Below are 21,866 nucleotides of genomic sequence, written 5' to 3' on the forward strand. Positions count from 1 at the left end.
ACTTTACATTTCCCCAATGTGAAGGGATGAGAGGTGGGTGGGAGATGCTTTTCTTATTAATTTCTTGGATAATAAACTCCTGACGAGCGATCTCTCCGCTGCACTGATGCATGTATGAAGCAAACAGCACAAAACATTTTCCTGAATGAAACGGGCGAATAAATGCAGAGCGTAACAGTTTAGAGAAAGAAAGACGGGGCCAAAACTTACCTGCTCATTTAGTAGTTTTGAATGTGCAAGATGTATTTGCCCTACATTTGAAAATGTTTAGCTGTGATTGCTAATGACTGCACATTCTGGATTCCTACATTGTATAACTTTGTATCATATATGACAAAAATGTACATGTCACATACCTCCATATCCAATTCTCTGCTTTTGCAATAACACACTTTCACCATAATCAATTAAGTTTCAGCTAATCTAATCACCCCTCATATCCAGATTTTAAACATAACAAGAAGTGATTCCCAAGGATCTCACCAAGAGAGTAGTAATTTGGTGGTTTGTCGACTAAATGACGTCTAGTTGACTTTGTTCAAACTGGGTACAGTCAACATCACCAACAGATAAGACTGGTGTTTGGCTGAAGCCCTTCCTTCTCACCTTGCCGTGGTAGGCACTGCCGTTCTTGGCTACGGCACACTGACGGTCCACCAGGAAGCAGTACCTCCTCCTCTCCTCGGACAGAGCGTTCTTGTAGCCCTCAGCGATGTAGTTGTCCAGCTCGCCCTGCTTGTTGCTGATGGCCTCCACATACTGCGGAGAGGAAGGAAAGGGATGGCAAGGGATGGTTACAAGGTTGGTGGGTAAGATGCCACGAACTGCAGTTTTAGGGCAACAACCCTGACCATAAATGAACCAAAATGTCATCAGATGGATCTAATTTGAATTGAGGAGAATGTTTTTTTTATTGTGGCTCTCAAAGCAGTTGAACATCGCTTCCAGTAAATTATGTCCCGGTTAGTTAATGGCGAGAGACAAATCATTTTTTTAACCCGTTTGAATTGTGCCATGAATTACACATACAAATTAATTTAAAAGATAATTTCTTAAGTCAATAAAGTCAGTTTGTCATCATCATGCAAGATTGTGAGAATATGTATTAAGATAGACTTCACCCCAAAAGTCGGATAAGTGACGTCTTCTCGTTTAACGCTCAAGTAACCTGGTAGAGCTGGTCCGCATACTAACTGTTGTTGGCCGATACTCGCTCTGTTCTCGAAGGACTTGGTGAACTTTGCCAAGGTGACAGCTATGTTGTTGTGTATATTGTGCAAGATGAGAGAACGGGTTAACACAAAACTAAATGATACTCACATGTGTAAATCATGGCATGATTAAAACTGTTGACTTCTGTACATATTTGTTCTGAAATAAGCTCTCATGGGGCGGACTGGAAGGGGACAGACTTTGCCTGTCAATTATGAAAATTTGGTGAACAATTGAAGCTTTGAATGACTCAGGCAGATAATAGATTGTGCCCTACTAAACTAAACCAGGCATCACACGTGACAATCGTGACATATGAAAAGCAGACAAATTGAGCTTTCATGTACTGCTTTGAAAACCAAATTGCTGTGCATTTGGAAAATGTCACAGCACATCAGAGCTGAAAACCATGAATTAGAACAAAAGACATCAAGCTCCACAGACTGACTAATCACACATGTGTCTGTTGTGTGATAATGGTGGCTGGCTTTTTGTATTTTCTGTAGATTGACTGAATTAGAGCACCTGCCTTTCCAACACTGTATCTGGCTTTTAAACCCATTCACCCTTCACTCCTTCACAGCCCACCGAGTCCGCTCAGTGCTTTGTTTTGAGGTACAGGCGGCTCCTCTCCACCAAACAAGTGGGACCACTCATCCACATCTAGACGCAAAAGGTAGAATGTAGTGAACTTTTTCGCAATTCTCATGTAACCGAAAGCTTTTAAGATTCCCACGGTGTCGAATAATGTGAAACAGCATTCTCAACGTGCCAGACGGCGCAGAGCTCCTGAATAAGGTGTTAATGATCGAGGCTGGGTTGTTTGCTGAGAAGGAAGCGGCCTACACACTGTCATTAACAACTGGCTGATCTAACGAACACCAGTTCTGCGGAAAGCAAAAGTCTACATGCAAAAGACGAATCTCCGGTGCTGAGATATGATTATAAATGTGGGCTTTAAGTTACCTAATGCTGTAATCACCAACACATAAAAAACATCACCAGATGGGCTACTTAGCTAATAAATTAAGCTAATTTATGTATGCATTAGACGGTTTTTCTGCCTCATCCACAGGCTAATCTAAACAAAAAAAGGATGTATTAAAAGGGCCAATCTGTAATTTTCTAACTAAATAATTCAGATATTTCACAAAGTTTTTTGTTTTTTGACCTCCTCCTCCTCCTAACTACTGCACTGGAGGGGTGCTTCAAGAAGTGACTAAGTCAAATTATTTGAGTCATCAGAAATAAGAATGGCTGCTAAAATCATAGCAGATGTTGTACAAAGGGAACCTGTAATGCAGTTATAGTGAGCTAGTATTAGTAAATCTGCAATAAGACTAAAAACATAAACCATGATGCAGGGACATAAAAAGCTGCAGGGAAGCAACTTGATCATTGAACATGAAGGATTGCTTCATACAGTAAATGTGTTAAATCAACTGTGAACATGCTTCTGTACAGGCTGAGAGATCTAATTAAAAGATGATCTGAGTGGGGACAAAAATACGACAGTTTTCAAAGGGCATATAATTTTGATCTTATGTAATAAATGCACAGAGAATAGAATTAACACAGCCAGGGCGAGATGCTCATTTCTCTGAAGTGGCCCTGATCATATTATTCGTTCGATCATAATCTTGCAGAGCCGGCTTCACTTCCTCTGAGAAAATAACACTAAAATTAGACTATTATGATAAGATGCAGATTTTCACTGTGGTTTATAAAATACAGGGTTCATCATGGGCAAACTGGTTAACCAAACCACTCATAACTATTTGATGTGTTTACATTTGACTTAATCTGACACATTAAAGATGTTTTTAAGCCAAACTAAATTCAATTTACGCTGCTCGTTAACACTTTATATGAAGGTCATTGTAATAAGCATTAATGAATACAGTTAATAAGTGCATAGTAAATGATAATAAATGCATACTAAAGTTTGTAAAGCACCAGAAAAGCTAACTAAAGGCTGAACTCGATGTGTAATGCTGTTATTAACAATTATAAGAAACTCAGTCTATAAACTTGCTTGTAAATGTCTTATATTCAAATGATAAACATGTTTATTACACTATTATTGATACTGTGGGCTTATTGAAAAATAATGTTCATAAGCATTTTGCCTTTACCCATTAATTAATGCTTACCGCAAGGTCCTTAATATAAACCCTCCACCCTCACGGTACAGTCTGACATTAACATTCATGGGAAACTCAGCAAGATATTGAGGCTGGTTTTGGTCTGTATCTGGCAAAAAGGCACAAATAATATTATCTTATAAATATAAAAAAGCTGTTGCATTGTTTATGAAGTATTTGGTTTTGACCAAAAGCAACTGGCGACTTCTGTTTCCACTGAAGCTCGTCAGCCAGCGATTATCCTTCACTAGAAGGATAAACCCTTTAGATGAACCCTTTCACTTAGGTAAGGTTCAGTGTAAAATCTGTCAAGATAACAGACTATCCATGAAGTTAACCCCTCTATATCCAACTGCTTCACCTCCCCACTCAGTCTATATTACACCGTCACTGTCCACATCCTCTCCAGCTTCACCTCGTCACCCTTTCACTGATTGACTGTCAGTTGTGTGTCTGTAGTGACACTAATAGTCCGGGATTGACAGGAAAGACGAGACAACAGACACAGACACCAAGCAATTAATCTGATCCTTTCCACCTTCTATACAAACTCATACAAAGAGGGAAAAAATTAAAAGTGAGAGGAAATGTAGTGACTCATCAGTATTAAATACAAAGGTGGACTAAAGTCATGCAAAGTCCTGATATGGAAATAATATGATAATAATTTTACAAATGACTTTGCTGTGACACAGTTAATAGTTTAATCAAGAAAATTTAAATAAGTGCCAGGATATTTAGACTATTTAAAATCTGACTTAAGAATCTGTGAATGACACCTGAATAATTTTGTTATAGCAAACCATCAAATCTAAAGCTTAGTGCTGTCTTAATTAACTTCTCTGTGGTGTTAATGAGCAGCGGTAATATCGCTTTTCTTTCAGATTTCTAAGTTGGAAAAAAGTTTTTAAAAGGTAAAAATGGTTAAATATATACAAATTCCATTATAATATAGTACTTAAAGAAGAAAATGTGCATGAAAATAATGACAATGGTATTTTATCAGTCTTTTATTGTATCAGTATGATTAATAAGCCAAGATATTTTCTACATATTTCTGTGGTAAATGATGATTTGGATAATATTTATCATTATCACATCACAGTTTTCCTGTGCTCTCTTCTATAGCGTATAGTTTGTGCCACAAGTCAGTTTCGCTGGTGGAAACTCGGTTTATATACCGACGTGCCACATGGAGGAGCCACAGTGTCACCTCAAACCAGTGTTTGAACCTTACACATTTCAGGCTGGAGCATCAATTCAAAATGCAACCAGAGGGGACTTTAAAAGGAAATCATATTCAATACATGAATATGATTATTCAGCCAGAAAAAGAAACTGTGCCTAAGAACTAAAGAAGGTCCTTCATGTGGGCGCACAATGGCTGAACATGCACCGATCACCCACAGTGAACATTAAATGGTGACAAGCCGGAGTGGCAATATAGCGGAGAAAGATGAAGGCCACTTATGATTCATAAACTGTATATATGGCGGAGGTGGAGAGACCTTTAAGAAGCCCACGAAAAACACACAGCAAGCGACCGTGTTGATCAGATTCAGACCCACATGCTGAGGTCGGGGGAACCGCGAAGGAGCTGTCAATCACCAGAGAGTGACAGGCTGAGAGATGGAGGCGGGAAAAACTGCCAGAATACTGAAGAATGTTTGCAGCTTTGAGTGCAGTTTACAGATACTCTGTGTAAACTAGACTGAAAATCACAAAAGAGCCACAAGAGAAAGTTAATGGGTGGTTTACCCTGGAGTCCGTGTGAGTGCTTCGCTTTGTTTCCTTGTCTGTTAAATTCCTCATGATTTTACAACCGTGCTGGAAAGCCCCTCGACACAAACACCATTTAGAGATAAAACAGGAAGCAGAAGCTGTAGAGCCTGTTTCGTCCTGAGGATAAAGTTTTCCCCACCTGGAATCAGGTAGATACAGTATCTGTTCACAGGAAGTAAGGTCAGTCCTCTCATCTTTGGACAATGTGCTATTTTTGGTGAAAAAATATTTCCTCTTGTTATTATTATCACACCTGAGCTTTCAGGTGAAGTGCACTTCTAATGCTGCGACTCGTGAATATTCAGTCAGTATCAAACTGATTGTTCTGTGAAATGTTTTTTCAATTAAATGATTAATTGTCAAGTCTACAAAATATTCAACAAATTCCAAACAATGCCCGCCGAAATTTCCAGCGTGAGGTGGTAACTTCAAATATTTTGTTTGTCCGACAACAACCCAGAAACTTCCAATATTTAATCATAAAACTGAGGGAAAAGAAGCTCATTTTTGCATTTGAGAAGCTGGAAACCACCAGTGGCCCCAACAGCTACAGGTCTGTGGGTGCTTTATGTTAATTTGATTAATTCTGTTTGGGAGTTTAAACGAGCTCAGTCACCAGAATAAACTGTTGGTGACATTTCTGCAAACCAAGGATAGTTACCATATAGACATTTGTACAATACTCGTAACATTTGTATTAAATATATAGTATATGAGCTGACTTTCAGGTCAGGAGGTAGAGAGGATGGTGGTGCTTTTACTGCTAGGCAAGACAGTTGCCAGTACTAGAGACTGCAGCTCAAGATGGCATTTCAACATTTGCAAGTGTTAAGCCACTGGATATTTTCCAGCTGTCATTGTGGCAACAAAACCAGGTATTTTAAGCCAAAACATTATCTTCTTCTGACAATAGCCAAGTTTTTTTTTTTGTGGCTAAACCAAACCAGAGTATAAGCACAGCAATGTCACAACATAAGATTACAAACTGCACCTGAAGACGTGTAAGGTTGCAACATAAAGAAATGTAAAGTTTAACATATCCATGTTTGCAGAAATGTACATTGCAATCAGTTATTCTAGTGATTGGGTTGGTTTTTCCCTAATCCTGATGGCCTGGTGTATAGAGGGGTACTGTTTTAAAACCTTTATTATTCCAGTTGATTTTTTGCGTATGGCGTATAAACCCTAAATTAATTTGGATTTGATCAAATAACCACAAAATATGTGCAGTCTGATGTGTACCCTGGGTACTAATAGCGGATACTTTAAATACACAATATACAGACAGGGTGAAGAATGGAAGTCAATAGCTCATTTTTCTCTACAAGGACCCAAACAGGTTAATCCATCTATCATGTAGTAGACATCCGAAAACCAATCATTAATTCTGTTTAATCTTATTCCTCAGCTCTGACACTGTACGAGCAAGAATACTATATAGGACATGATATGTTTAAGTGCCATAAGCAGCAGAACAGCAGTTTTATAACATATCCCTGGAGAACACCACTACTTTCATATACACATTAAAGTACATTAAGCCACCACAGCTGAGTCCCTTCTCCATTATTTAAGTAGTTTCAAAACATCAGGCCTGCTGCATGCCGTGTACACATGTTGTGATCGCTCTCAGACACGGAGCCCTAATTAGATTCCAGCTGGACTTTCATGCCTCTGCCAATCAGCCGCCGCTCGCCTAAAGCTCCCTCATTACACTAAATAGAAATCGGGCCAAAAGCTGCTCCTGGTTTTTGCTGACAGTGAGCACAATCAGCATATAAGACGTGTGCTGGGAGGGAGAGTATGTGCTTCTGTGTCCAGTATTTATTGACTTATTTTATATGAAAGATGGTGAACCATTGGTGCAAAAAAACTCTGGCTGCAGGGCCTCTGCTGAGTATAAAACATGTAGACACTTTCGCTTTAACAGATTTAATAGTAATTATATTTAAACGTAAAACAGTATGACATGAGATGTTTTCTTGACATTAAACCAACCTCACCAGGAGCTAAAACAATACTTGCTGCTCAAATGAATATGGACTTTTTTGGATTTTCCTCAGCTCGAAATCTCAAACAGATGAACCTCTTCTCTTTGTTTCAGTGAGATAAACTGCCAACTGACTGAAAGTAATAACAGACAATTGGGTTAACTGGCTATGAACCTCCTGTCAGTTTTAAAAAATGGATCTCAGGATGGAAGTGATTTCGTTGTTTGTGGCCTGATGCCAGCCATCTTTTCTACATACAGTAAAGCACCTTTTAGAGTCATCTCAGCTGCAGTCAGAGATCTCTGTGGACAGAAAGTTTAAATGTGATTGACAAGAAGCAGAACTGGCTGTCACGGTTCATCTGGAAAACAACTTCTGGCTTGAAGGATGGCAATCTCATTCAGTATGTCTAGGAGCTTGACAGAAGCTCAGACAACAATTTAAAAAACACCAAAAATACTTTGAATTTTTTCTGTATTTTGTGTACAGAAATACAATTCAACCACTTTTAATGGTCCGTGTCTATTTACAGTATGTCTATTTATTTTTTTTGCTAAAAAAAAAATGCTAAATGAGGAACATCATGAATAGTTGTCAGGGTGTTGATGTTAGCGTTTAGCTCAAAGTACAAAATGTTTTTGAAACACGAGAACACAAAAGGGAAACAGAGGGAGATCAGGAGTCATGTCCGCTGAGCCGGGTCAATGCAGCCAATTTTTTCCTTAGCATGGTTTTATAATCCTCATCTCATCCATCCTTTCTATCAACTACCCCTCCTCGTTGTTGTCTTCCATAAAAAAATCTCTCATTTCATGGCGTGCTACTATCTCCTCCCATCACATTTCACTAAAAGCGTGTCAGAAAAAAGAAAGACAGTTGTGAACAGGTGAAAGGTGTTTTCACGCATCATTCACAGGAAATCCCCACTTTCTCTTCAGTCAACATGGCTTTCTTCTCGTGATGGGATGCTAATTATGTGTTTAATTGGTGTTACTACTCTGCACTCACACGGGGATTCACATGGAGAAATATCTGCTAAAGACGTCTTTATACTGGAAATGGTAGATACACACACAAAGAGAGAGAGATCTCGCTATGACAAGAAACTTCAACAAAATGCAAAAAAATAGCTTCCTGCTGCTCAAACCCTCTGACTCCTGATGTAATGTCTCCTCTTCTACTGGCAATTCAGCTGACTTTTCAGTTCAAGTGCCACAGGCATGAATCATAATCAGGGCTGCAACATCTGATTATTTTCAATATTGATTCATCTCTAGAATGTACTGTTTACCAAATAATCATTTAGTCTGTGAAATGTCAGAGCACAGTGAAAAGGTGACGTCTCAGTTGCTTTGAGCTGCTTGTTTTTCGGTCCGACCGAGAGTCCAAAAGTCAAAGATAATCTGTTTATTTGATATACAAAAAGAAAAAAGGAGCAAATCCTCACATTTGAGAAGCTGGAACCAGAAGACGCCTGGTGATTTAAGCCTGATAAATGGCTTAAACAGGTGGTTAAAAAGCTATATCTGCGCGTCACCCTTTAATATGATGCAATATAGAGTAGGTTACGTGACTATGAGCTGTGGACAGTGATGTTTGGTTTGTTCTCTCATCTGAATAATTTGTAGAGGCTCAAAGAGCCAAAGGATTGGAACCATTAATTAATCAAAACTGTCAGGGATTAATATTCTGCTGATTGACTAACTGATTGACCAATTGTTTCAGCACTCAGCATGATGTCTAATGTTTCTGCACTCCTTACTTTGAAAAACAAGAAAATTATGCAGGGACTATGCAGTGGAAGTGGGAGGAAGTGATTTCTTTAACACTGGCATCATCTAAAGTCACAAATGACCCCTTTTCCACCAATCATGCTTCACTAACAAATGTACCAGGAGATTTATCAGGCTGTATATTGTGCTCAGGCAGCAGCTCAGTGCTTTATGGCCCCTGAGGGACACCGTTGTGAATCGGTGATTTCCCATCGCCTATAGTTTTAATACCAACATTAGTCATGAGCAGGAAGAGCGAATTGAGATTCCTTTAATCTGTGATGGGTTTTTTTTTATTCTTGCTGCTCCAAAAGGCACCAGTATGCGGTTGCATCACTTAATTAAATGTTGGACCGTGGAGGGAAGCATGAAGCGAGCAGGAGGCTTTATTGGAGTGCACAGCCTCGTTTTGTAGAAGCAAATGAGCTAACACACATCCACAAAGGCAAGATTTCAGGCTTCGCACAAACATACTGCAAGCATACAGTAGGTACCCAGACGAATATATGCACCATATTGTATGTTCAAGGAGGCAAATCTGTCTTTTATGTTCGTCTGGTCGTTGCCGTCTCCTGTTCCTGCCAAGACCTGGTTCCCATGACGGCCCATATGACGCACAGTGGGAATCTGGCTACCAACCACACTGTCTCCCTCAGAATATACAGTACACATGCTACTCAGGAGGTCCACAACACACGGGTACAAATCAGACAGCGCTTCGAGTGCATGGATTGGCCAAAAAATTACAATTAGTGTATTATTTTGATTGTAAAGGGTTAGTTTTGTGGGTTAGAAGTTGTTGTAATGTGTTAATGTTATTGCATGTGCTGCACAAAGTGTTCTACTTGTCCAATAGTGTTTGTTTCTGTTTGTATCTATTTAAGTGATGTTTTTTTATGTGTGCAGACTCTTGGAAGAGATCCTAATAAAAACAAAAATCAAAATCAAAAATCAATATCACATCATGCTGGAGGTAACAAACACACATGAAGGCACACTTAAAGCAGCTGGTATCTCATCCCAGACCTGTTCATTCACACCTGATAAGCCGTTAAAGCCCAGAGGAATTGCAGGACTTTGGGGCTCAATGTTCCCATGCTGTTGTTCCTCATAGCTCCATGTATCGATTTTTGTAACAACAGGCCCGGTCGGCCCTTTCACGCTCCACCAGCCATCCATCGAAGCAACACTAACAATTACACAATAATTACCTCCCCTGCTGCTCCTACAGAACGGCATGGGGCGACCGCCTCAGCCTCTGGAAGTGCTACACAATTAGCTCTTAACCTCTGACACAATGTTTTCTCTGCACTGCCATGATGAGTTAAAACCATAAAGTGTCATTTACAGTATCGGTTTAGCTTCTCATTCACTCACTGTGTGTGTAGGTTTTAGTTAAACGCTTTGTTGTGTTGCCGGTTTGATCACAAGTCTGCATTCTTTCTACTGGCCAGCAGGGGGGCTCCACTGGTTTCAAGAAGAGGTTTGATTAAACTTAAGCTTATGAGAAAATAACCCTACTTCTCACTTAATTTATTACCTCAGTAAACCGTTTCCTAATGACTTTATGGTCTCATTCCCTCGTTTCAAGTCCTCTTCAGTACAGCATTATGTTCAGTTTTAATTGGCTACCTTGTGATTGGCAAGTTGCTACCATGGATAGAGGTGTAGCCAAGCATATCCTCCTCAGCTCCGCTCTCTAGTCCAAATATGTTCACTTTCAGCTCCAAAAAACCAAGATGGCAACGGACGTAGTGCCAAACTCAAGGCTTCAAAACTTGAGGCTGTCAACAACTTAATTAAATTTATTCTGATCCTTCAAAAATTCTTGACCTATCATATCATCATCTATCATCCTACCATGCAATTACATTTCATCGCAATTCTTTCAAAAGTGCCCCTGTTTTGGGGCCTCCTGACAGACCAGCAATCCAAGATTCACAGCATGTAATTGCTTCATCCTGGGTTTGAATCAGACCTCTGTCTCAGGTCATACCCTCCTCAACTTTACTGTCAAATGAAGCCCAAATGCCTAAATCTAAAAAATATGAATCTAGGTGCATCTGCTGACACAATATCATGTGATTGTATAGGGACTGGACAATAAGGAGATTTTTTCCCCTCTTCAATCAACAATATCTAATGTGATAAAATCAGTAACTGCAGTTTACTTTATTACAATCTTTTGAAGGAGAATTCATTGTCTTCCCGCATGATGTCTGTTGAAACGCCACTGTGGAGCTGCAGCTGAGTATGTTTTTGCTGTGTACAACATTGTGCAGACAAGCTGTCAGTGGATGAAGCCCCATATTCCCCGTTTCATTGTGAGTTTAATTATTTGCATCACATCTGACAGCTTAAGTGCTGACAAGGCAGAAAGATAACAATAGAAGTCCATCAGCAGATAGCCGAGGTATTTCTCCTGTCGGCCCATTCAGAACCCGGCTGAATGGAAGAAGAACTTGGTGTGTGACATTTTAATAGGCAGAGGGTTCATCTGTGGACATACTAAATGTTTTGGTTCAAAACCTGACGAAAAATTAAAAATCAAATCTAGATTAAAGCTCATTATTGTCATCTTATAAGTGACCACACAAACACAAACATGCACCTGGAAGTCATCCACACACCTACACAAGCTTTCATCATAAAGATTTATAGAGACAAAACTTCCTATCATCCTCTCCTTTGTCTCCCTCGCCTCTCTCTCTCTCAGCCTGTCATTGTGCTGAGGAGCAGCTGATTGGACAGACAGCACATCACAGGAGCAGGTTGTGTAAGAGGGCACGCCCACCATGTGTCACCGCAACACCTACAGACGGGGCAAAGAGACTCGCACCGTCTCCTTACGCCTCCGCTCAAGCAGTTACCTGAACATGAGGGAAATCAACCCCTCCACCTGCCCTAGATATCATAAACAAACATTATGTAATGCTGATAAAGAGCAGCGGCTAATGAAGTAGAAGTAAACAGTCAAAGTCATCAGACTTCTTCGGCAGCGCTTAATTGAAGTCTCATTATATTTACTGTGTAATTGTTTTTTCACATGTTCTTTTGTTCTACAGCTTTTTATCTATTTAAAGCTGAAGCAGACAATTCAGGAGAGAGATAATTGATTACTGATTATATCATTCCCAGGTCATCCCCCTGGCCAACCCAAAGCATTATAAATCCAATTTCTATTAATTACCCTTATTGATTCCTGATCGACTTTTGTCGAATATATAGAATATATAAAGAAATACATTTCAGCACATAGCTGGCGTTTCCACCCATACGTAAAATGATCCTTTTACAGACGTTATGTTAGCACTGTTATCATCTTTCTTCCTGAAATGAAGCCGCCATCACTCCTTGTTGCCTGCAGCGTAGATGTCACTGTTGCAATGCACAACTGACAGAAATAAATGCCGGCATTGACTACTCAAGTGACCCTCAGCACTCCACCATGAGCAATAGCTCTCCAATCCAACTCCAAGTCGGAATCCGAAACTCTAATAACTATAGAGAAACGGCATATCTTCCTCCTTGTCTTGTTTGCTTATGTCGGTCATAATGAGGGGTCAGTATTAAATTGAGACTGTTAACTCATAACCAGTTAAAAATTCCCTGAATGCATGTTTAAAAATACTTTGCAAGTGCTGTTTGATGTCCTTGATGACGACCACAGACTGAGTAATACTGTTCAAATTTTGATGCATTTTCTAAAAAAGAAAATCCTCAAATGTTTGACACAGTGGGTTCAAGTCATAACCTTCACCATCTCCATTTCTCTCCCTGTGAAGAGCTTCTCAGACTGGCACCCAAACTGCTTGTGCCCAGTCGGGGGTCCCAACCCATTCAGCTCAGCATGTCCTATCCCATCAGCACCGGCAGCAGCCGCGGATTACCGGGCGCACTGAAGCTCAAATCCCATCAGGAGGAGGCAAAAGCATCTGTGTGTGGCACACTGAAGAGTCAGCATGAGTTCACTAAAAGTCTGCGCTGGTGATTCTAATTCTGGTTTTGCTGAAATAAAGATGAAGTAAATTATGAGAAAGTAATGTTTTCTCCAGAGGCTGACTGGCAGGTCGTCTGAACCGCACACTGGGCTGGAGCCAATAGGATCATCTTCTCTTGGCACTGGCTGTTGTGACCATGTCAGGTTTCTTTTTATACAATGACCTTCCATCTGGCCATAAGGATCCTCTATGAGACTCACTGAGCCATAAAAAGAGCTCTAAACCACAGAAGCAGCAGATACCGTAGTTTGCACCATTCATAACATCAGACAGTTCAGTCTCCTACACACATCTGAACACACACAGACACACACACTGACCTGCATCTCCTTGTCTCCATATTTGGAGGGGTGCTTGCTGCCCTGGCTCTTCCTGCGCAGTTTCTTCAGCTCCGCCTGACACTTCTCCAAACTCTCCCCTTTGCTCTTGTGCTCCATCTGGTACTTCTTCAGCGCAGCCTGAGGGGGGCAGCACAAAGTCAGCAGGGGCACAGCAGTGCTCGCATGCTTCAGCATCCGCGGATGATATTTTAGACTGACATACATTCATTTCAAACTGTTGTGACAAGTGGTCAGCTCCCGTTTAACTGAAGGATTATGACGCATCGGTTATTTCTCCCTCTCATATAGCTGTTCGTTTTCTTCTTGATTCTGTATTCTCTAATTAGGGCAGTTAAACTGTTACCGTACCAGGCTCAAAAAATCTGTTTACAGTGCCCCCAAAGACTAAAATGTGTTATAGTGCCCATATTTTTTTATTTTTTTCAAGAAATCATTAAATGTGTAACAGTGAGGGCAATACCAACAACACAGTTTGGGTTTAGCAGATTAACAATTTAGTGAATACCAAAATTTGGTACAGTGACTTTAAAGTGTGATTTTTGTTAAAATGGATTAAACTGGTTTAGGGTTAAACTTATTGTAGTTATACATTTTTATTTTACCTGCCCCCTAAATTGTATTATTTGTTATAACATCAGAGTTGACTGCACCCCAGATCCAAAATCAAGGTTCAGCGCTGCCAACATTTGTTTTCAGCGATTACAAAACTTGTCAGTGCCCCCAGATTTTTCACAAATTTGTTACAAATCCTAAACTGTCACCCGATTCTAACACTAGGTGCCATAACAGACACCAAGAAGTAAATCCTTCACATGAAAATGTGAAAACAATGTGATAATGTTTCAGCGAACAGAGAATTATCACTTGAATTTGCAGCTTTGCTCCGCTTTGCTGAGTTTCATCTCACTGAGACATCCGGTTCCCTAAATGTAAGACCCTGGTTTACTCTTTCTGCTTTCATGTCATGATCTGTTTCCAGCTCTGTAGAGATCTAAAAACCCAATGTGCACTACCTGCCCAACACCAAACAGCAGACAGCAACAGTTAAAGCCCAGCTAGTGAATGTGGATGGGAGTAGATATTGGAGGCCACTAGCAGAAGTCAGCATATAGTCAGAGAGTGAATTTTGGACAGGTGGTCAGAAACACGTCTGCTGAATATGTAAATAAGCAACTGTCTGCTAACACATTTGCCATATTGACTCAAAACGTGATATGTACATACAGTGTTCACATTTTTTTAACACTTCCCCCAAGCCCCAAAAAATTGTTTAGATGATCCAGTTTTAAATGTATACATTTTCATTTTCTGCTTTTACTGCGGATGGTCAGAGGGGCTGGAGCCTATCCCAGCACACACTGGGCAAGAGGCAGGGTACACATGGATATGTCGGCAGTCTTTCACAGAACTAGGATGTGTGCCTGTGAATATATTATATAGAGTCAACGTGACATATACAACATAAAGAAATATGCAAATCAGGCCTCCAGAACACACTCGTAGATCCCCTGTTTCAAATGATGTAATGATTTTTTGGGAATGATTCCAATCTACTGATCACCATAAATGAATTTGTCTTTTTTTTTCTCTCCTGCAAAACAACTCATTTTCACAGAATGAGTCATAATTCACAGGGCTGAGTGGGAAGTCATTTATGTAACTTGCTGCAGTGGTTTGGATGAAAGCCGGTGGGAAATTAAGGAGAGAGAGTGCATTTTGTCTCTGGCCAACGATTTTATGAGAACATGGTTCATACTTTATTCCTCATAACGTCACTCTCTGGAGAGGGCTAAGTGACACAGAGCCGAGTTAAAAGTGGTGTTTCATTCAAGCACATACTGGGTCAGGAATACCGTTACATAATGAATCAGAGTGTGATGCTGTGTGAGTCTCCTTGAGTAGATATGATCATGATTGGTGAGTGAGTTACAACTTGACTTGACAGAAAACAAATGACATGATATCTCACATGACTTGTCCTTTTTTTTCATTTTTAATTAAAATTTGCTGGGTCAAGCCTTTTAAATGTATAGATTTCCTGCAATTAATCTTGACCAAATATGCAGATTAAACGATAATGAAGCAATTGTTAGTTGTAGCCCTACTGTTGAACGCTTACAAAATAACTCAGCTCAGCATATTGATTTGAGCCTCTGGAGGGCAGATTTACTCCACTGACAGCCACAACTCTGACATATGAACACCTTATAAAAAAGGTATTATTCTTGATGTATTAGCCAAAAATCAACTATTCATCTTCCTCTAAGCTTTTTATCTGGTTCTTTAACTGCCACATGTTTCACCTACTCCTGTCTGTCTGCTGTAAAGTGCAGGGCATGTAGTGCATTATATAGAGAGTTTATCAGAATATACCGTTGCTGGAAATTAGGCTGAAGAGAGTGCTGAGACTGAACCAAACAGTATATGTCCTGGAAAACTGAATGAGTGAGCAGCAATCGGCAAAGCTGCAGAGTTAGGGTGATAATTCTGTGGTTTGTCTGTGGTTTGGCTAATGAAAGAAAGAGTAGCTCAATAAGGACGGAGGACTCTGTCAATATATAACTGAACATCAAGAAGTGCATCTCACGTTCAGGTAGCGTGCATCCAGCTCGACCTTCTTCTCCAGCTCTGTGAGCAGCTCGTTGTGGAACGACTTCAGCTGCAAGACACAAAGGAAAACAAGAACAATGCAACAACTAAAACCTCAAGTAATTACAAGCACAACCGCAGAGGATTATTTTCGAAAAGGAATGTAACGCTGCAGTGTTGTGGCGCAAGAGCGACTTGAACGAATGTATTTGTGTTGCCATCGGAAATGTCACGCCCAAAGGATTAGAGGAGGATGTCTGGTATGTACATGCGTGCCAAAGTCAATTTACTGTCCCTTCATCTGTGACATCTAGACCCATACAACACATTTCAAGTGAAAAACAACCCTCAGCGATATATCTACAGTATTGTCACACTTAGTGAGCTCTCGCTGTCGTTGTTCCTCTCTTATCATCCCTGTCTGTCCTATCAGTCCCTGTTTGAAGAGTCAACATTTTCTTAAGCTACTATCAGCAGGATATTTGCAGAAAAAGAAGGAACTGCATCCAATTAGTTGAAGAGGAACATTGACTTAATTTCCTGGAAATGTAGACAAAACTGTTTATGGGTCTCAGTGAAGAGTAAAGTCTGAACTGTGTTATAAAAGTCCTCATATTTTGCATTTATTTCCAGTCCCTCTGGTAAATAAACAAGCCTCCGTCAACACCTAAATTCTATGTTGTACTGTTGAGTAAAAAACATCATCATTGGATCTTTGACATCCATTACCCAACAGGATGAGAAAACATAATTTAAATAGCTTTTATAAACACACTTTGCATAAAGATTAAAGATCCTCACTTCTTCATCTCTCGGTTGACTGAACGTTGCCTGCTAATGTTGCCACAATTGGCCAATTCACTCACTTGAAGATTCAAATAAAGATATTTGGAGAAGTGAATTTAAAAATGTTTTTCAGTCTGTAATGGGCTGTAATTTACATATCAGAGGATCAGTAAACAAAACAAACTTAAGTGAAGCTGCTGCCCTCAGAAAAAAAAGGTACTCTAGAAGCTACTCAGCACAGTAAAGAGAGTGTGTTTTGCTGAATACTGAATATAAAAATATATATTGTGATGTGGAGACTCCAAACCAACTGGTCCACAATCTGTTTGATTCCCAACTCGTGGCTTAAGAAGCGCTGATTTTAGCAACACCACCACCACCATCACCACATGCTCACCATCTCTTCAAGCTGGATCTGGATCTGTCTGTGCACTTCAGCCATCTGAAAGAGCACCTCCCCTGCAGCGAGAAAACAAAGAAAAAGAAAAGACAATAAACAAAAAGAGGGAGGGGAGGGGAGAGAGAAAAGAGAGAGTGATATTAAATCTTTCCAATGTCTGTGAGAGCTACATACATCGTGCAAAAAGAGACCATGCAGCCACAGAGAACAGATGAGAGACAGGTGTATGGTGTCGAGGGAGGAGGAGGAGGCAATGGACAGGATGAAACATCTGTCATGACACTGATGAAGCAGACGTAACTCAATGGTGAGAAAATCAAAAGAACATGACAGAAATACGCAGTGCAGACAGGATGAATGATAAATCAAAGAGTTAACCAAGAAATCTACTGAATGTTTTAAATACTGAAACCAAGGGTTTTCCATATTACCAAGAGCTTACAACTGTACTGCTAATAAACACACAGGAACAGCAAGATAAAAGAAAATCTTTAGAAATAAAGTATTTTATCTTTGCACTAATACATATGCCTTACTACAACATAACAGGGGAAAAACACCAAAAAGCAGAACCCAAAGAAAAGAAGTCAAACGTTAAAGAAAGAAAAAAAGAAAGAAAGAAAAAACACAAAAGATAAGTAAAAGATGATTCATGCAGCCAGGGAGGTGCGTGTCTTAAGATACCTACATGCTGCCTCTTCTGAATATGCAATGCATTGTAAAAAAAGGAACAAAAAGATCTAGTTTGAGCAAAGAACAGAGGGATAGAGATCTGGAGAGACAGTGACAGATCAAACTACCCCAAGAAAAATGAGACACACGACAGGTTTTCACACAGAAAAACACTCAGACAGGCAGTTAATCAGACCCTCCACTTGTTTACACAGTGTCTAGTGATCTATGAGAGCCCAAACACACACTGGATTATTAGACTCATGATGGATATTTGAACATCCAATAATTATATCAACATTATCAGATGTTATTTAGTTTCTCTATTGTTTTTACAGAAATACAACATTCCTCAAAGCTGGTTGTCAAAAAAGTGGAGCCTAACCAATGCACCGATATGAATGTAAAAGAGATCTTAAAATCATTTTAAAACAGTAGCATCATTATATAATTTGTCCACTAAAGAGCACAGAAAAATATCTTTAAGAACATATTTTAAATCTCTCTCTTTGTTCACGTCAAACATGAAGCAAATATGGCGCAATTACATACAATTCAAAGTGTATTAGCGTGAATTTACAATCAAAAAGTTAATCTGCTTTCAGTCTCGCCTCTCGACATGTCTGCAGCCGTGTGCTGACCTCCACTGTCAGGTGTAATGTATTGTAACTAGTCTGTTCATCCTTGTTGACCGCTGACTGGAGAGTAAATGCCCTTAAAGATACTGTTGTTCATGAGCGTATAGAGGAGAGAGGAGGCACCGATGAGACTGGAGGGAAATAACCAGAATCTCTGGTAAGTGCCGAGTTTGGTCAGGCTGAACTGAACACAGACAGACAATAGGACCAAGCCAGCGTCCGAATGAAACTCAACAATCAACTATCTGAAGCCTTGGGCTGGTGATGCACTGCATCAGCTGATAAGATACAGTATTTCACAGTTGGACAATGAACTTATATATTTATAGTTTAATTGAACATTATTATAAATAACAGCTATATATAAAAAGACAAATGAAACTTATTTAAAACACTTGATTTACGAAAATAAAAACTCATCTAAAACATACTAACTTCTCATGCAGAAACATATAGGGAAATACTGACAGTATATCTGTGGTGAGATGACATCAGGACATAATGCTGATCAGTCAGGCTCCACTATCCAACTAGAATAAATACATATATTGACAAACAGATCTTGGTACAGTCCTGAAAATACCTGTTAAATGTTGTACAGCTGCAGCACCACGAAGCACTAAGAGCCAATTAATTCTCAATGAGTCCACTAATATGCATTAAAGGCACTCATCTAGCTCCTGTATAATGTATGCTGACATCAGATAATGTATGCTGCTCTGATATGAAGGAGCACTGAGCGACGTGTGTGGGCGGGTGGGTGCTGGTGGACAGCGGACAGTGGACAGTCAGAGGGGACACTGTGAGAGTGGGCTGCCTGACAGGATTAATGGGCTTAATGGAAGTGCTGTGGTCATGCAGACGAGACTCAGTTGGGGGAGAAGGGATTTAGGAAAGGTCGGAGCAGGAGGTGGGGGGCACAGGTGGAAATGACACATATTTACTTAAGTTAAGTACAAGCACCTCAAAGTTAAATCCACTACTTGAGTACTTCCACAAAGTACTTTCTCCTCCATACATTCAGTGCTTCTTTCTTAATTTCTCCCTTCCTTTATTCTTGCGTTCCTTCTCTGCTTTTATCTTTGCTTCTGTCCTTCCTTGTGTGCTTCCTTCTGTCCTTTCTTCTTCTCTTATGTCTTTGCAACACTTTGCATCCTTTAATAGCGATTTTTCTCTCTTCTTCACTTCACTATTTACTTTTGATATTTTAGTATATTTTACTGCCAATATTTGATAAGTTCAAGATTTGGAGTACTTCCTGTAACTGACTGTGTTAAATGGGCAGATGATATCATGTCATATTGATCACAGGCCCCCAAAATTGAACTGAACTGAAATAGTATCAATATCGTATAGTTGTCCAAAGAATCGATACATCGTATTGTGATTTACACCCCTAGTAAACTGGGCAGACACACTCTCATCTCCAACACACCATCTCATTTTATAGTCACCCATCTGCTTATGAAAATGCAGTGACAGCTATAACACTGGAGAAGTGTTTGACTGCAGCAGGACAGGGCATTAGGAGCAGCGAGGCAGATAAATGTGCTGGCGTGTACTTTCAAACTCTCCTTTGATTCTTGGAGGGCGCCCAACACACACTTCATCCCATCCATTAATAAACAGCCACCGGCCATCGACAGGCTGGAGCAACACACAATTACACAGATGTTGATCTCAGCCAGAGGTGTATCAGACAACTACACTTTATAGAAACACATTCAAGAGAGGGTGGAGTTCATCAGATATTGGTCTACAGAAAACCGATTATCAGGGTGCCTTTCATGTTTATGTGTCTAGTCATGTTCATTTTATTACTTTCATTTGGTCCCTTTTAGTTTTAGTTATTACTAATTTCTTACTATTAAAAATATACCAAAATAAAACTCAACCTTGTATTTCTGAATGTTGTGAAGAGCCCTAGCTTGTCCCACCGGTTAAAAAACACATGACAAGACCAGTGTTACCCGTTATGATGGACATTTAGCAAAAAAAAAAGATGCCCACCATCTGTGGAGTGCTGTATTAAGTTACTGCTAATGCAAATGGCAAATTTCCTACTGCTGCAGTGTCACATTAAAAGCATTATCTGGCAAAACACGAGTTGACTTTTATTACACTTACCGCCAACATTCATCAGAACATCATTTTCTGCATTTGTTGACAGCAAATGAGTCTGAGATGTTGCAGGGAGAAGGTCTATAAAGTCTGTGGGAGTAATGGAATGAGAAGAAGCTGTTGGATGAAGAGCTGCAGGCAACGAGCTGCGCTCCAACTTCTCACTCCTTTACCCTCATTAACATTATTAAGTTCCCTGTTAGCATTTGGTTAAAAACTGAAATTTTGCCAAATAGGTGCTTTTGCTTTTTTGCATTGACAACAAATCCTCGCTTGTTGCTCATCTCTCCTTACTCTTGGCATGTGACTCCTTGCCACTCTGCTGCTTGCTTGTAGGGAGCAGACACTTTCAATGTGTAATCATAGCATCCATCGTCCAACTAAGTATTGATTAACAAGGACAAAACAGCGGTGGGAGTAATGTAATGTAACCGGTGTATGTCCGAACAACGCGTTACATCGGTAGGACCGACTACCACGGCAAGCCTCACACACACACACGCACACGCACGCACACACACAAAACCCTTATAGATCAAAGTCCTCCTTTTTTGTAACCCTACGCCGTGTACGCTCCCTCTACAGATCAGTTCCTGTACAGAGAGAGAGAAAGAGGGACTCCTGCTCTGCCAATATGAAGCCGCTCAGCTGGGAATGAAATATAGCCGTAGGATTAACTACACTTCACAAGATGCTTGCTTCCATAAAATGGAGCCTTGGTCATTATTTCTGGCTTTTATAACAGATGTGTTCATCTATAGACTAATTAAGGTTGTCCTTCATTGATCTCTGCGGGGGAACTGTCTTCTGCCTTGTTCTCCTCCTCAGGCAGGTCAGGGTTCAGCTACAGAACAGCACAGTGAGAGCGCCAGTGTCTCTTTACTTCACACTTCAGCAGAGCAGATGGTCAACCAGAGGTCACCCTACCACCAGCTGCTCCAGCCACAACATGACTTAACAGGGTTTTTTTTTTTCAAAGATAAATCTCATTAGGTCTTATTTTCATAGTTTAGCCATCATTTCTATCAGCTATGATAACAATACTCACCATGGAAACACAGAGCAGCTAACTGCTCATTTTTCTCCGTCTGCCTGACTTTTTAATTAGCGATGTTGCCGTGTTCCCAAATTTAGTGTTGTGCAGTACACTGTTAGAAAATACGGCCAAAACTACAAAGATGCGATCCAAGTTGTAATAAAGTTGATTCATCTTTTATAATCATCGTTCATTAAGAGATACCGCTGTGACAGCAGGTCTCAGGGTGTCTGTATCAGTACGTCCTGAGCAAAGGACTTTGTCATCAACTGGAAGATCCTCAAATTCCTGGATGTTCTAGTTTCACTGCACCCATCTAATCCAAAAAAACCTCTCCACCTTGTATTGTGAAATACTGGACTTCTACTCGCCATAACTAAG

The 21,866-nt window shown here is 40.1% G+C and overlaps 1 protein-coding gene across 4 annotated transcripts in view; it reads right to left on the reverse strand.

Annotated features, from left to right (window-relative positions):
* baiap2b (BAR/IMD domain containing adaptor protein 2b) overlaps nucleotides 1-21,866 on the reverse strand; it is a 73,121-nt gene that overhangs the window by 13,853 nt on the left and 37,402 nt on the right. For all 4 annotated transcript variants that reach the window (XM_073489478.1, XM_073489476.1, XM_073489475.1 and 1 more), the window contains exons 4-7: nucleotides 17,016-17,077; nucleotides 15,831-15,902; nucleotides 13,223-13,360; nucleotides 607-759 (exon numbers count right to left, since the gene is read on the reverse strand). In XM_073489478.1, coding sequence (XP_073345579.1) covers nucleotides 607-759; nucleotides 13,223-13,360; nucleotides 15,831-15,902; nucleotides 17,016-17,077 — 425 coding nt within the window. The remainder of the gene's footprint in view (nucleotides 1-606; nucleotides 760-13,222; nucleotides 13,361-15,830; nucleotides 15,903-17,015; nucleotides 17,078-21,866) is intronic.

The sequence above is a fragment of the Pagrus major genome, chromosome 20 (genome assembly GCF_040436345.1).
Source record: "Pagrus major chromosome 20, Pma_NU_1.0".
NCBI lineage: Eukaryota > Metazoa > Chordata > Actinopteri > Spariformes > Sparidae > Pagrus > Pagrus major.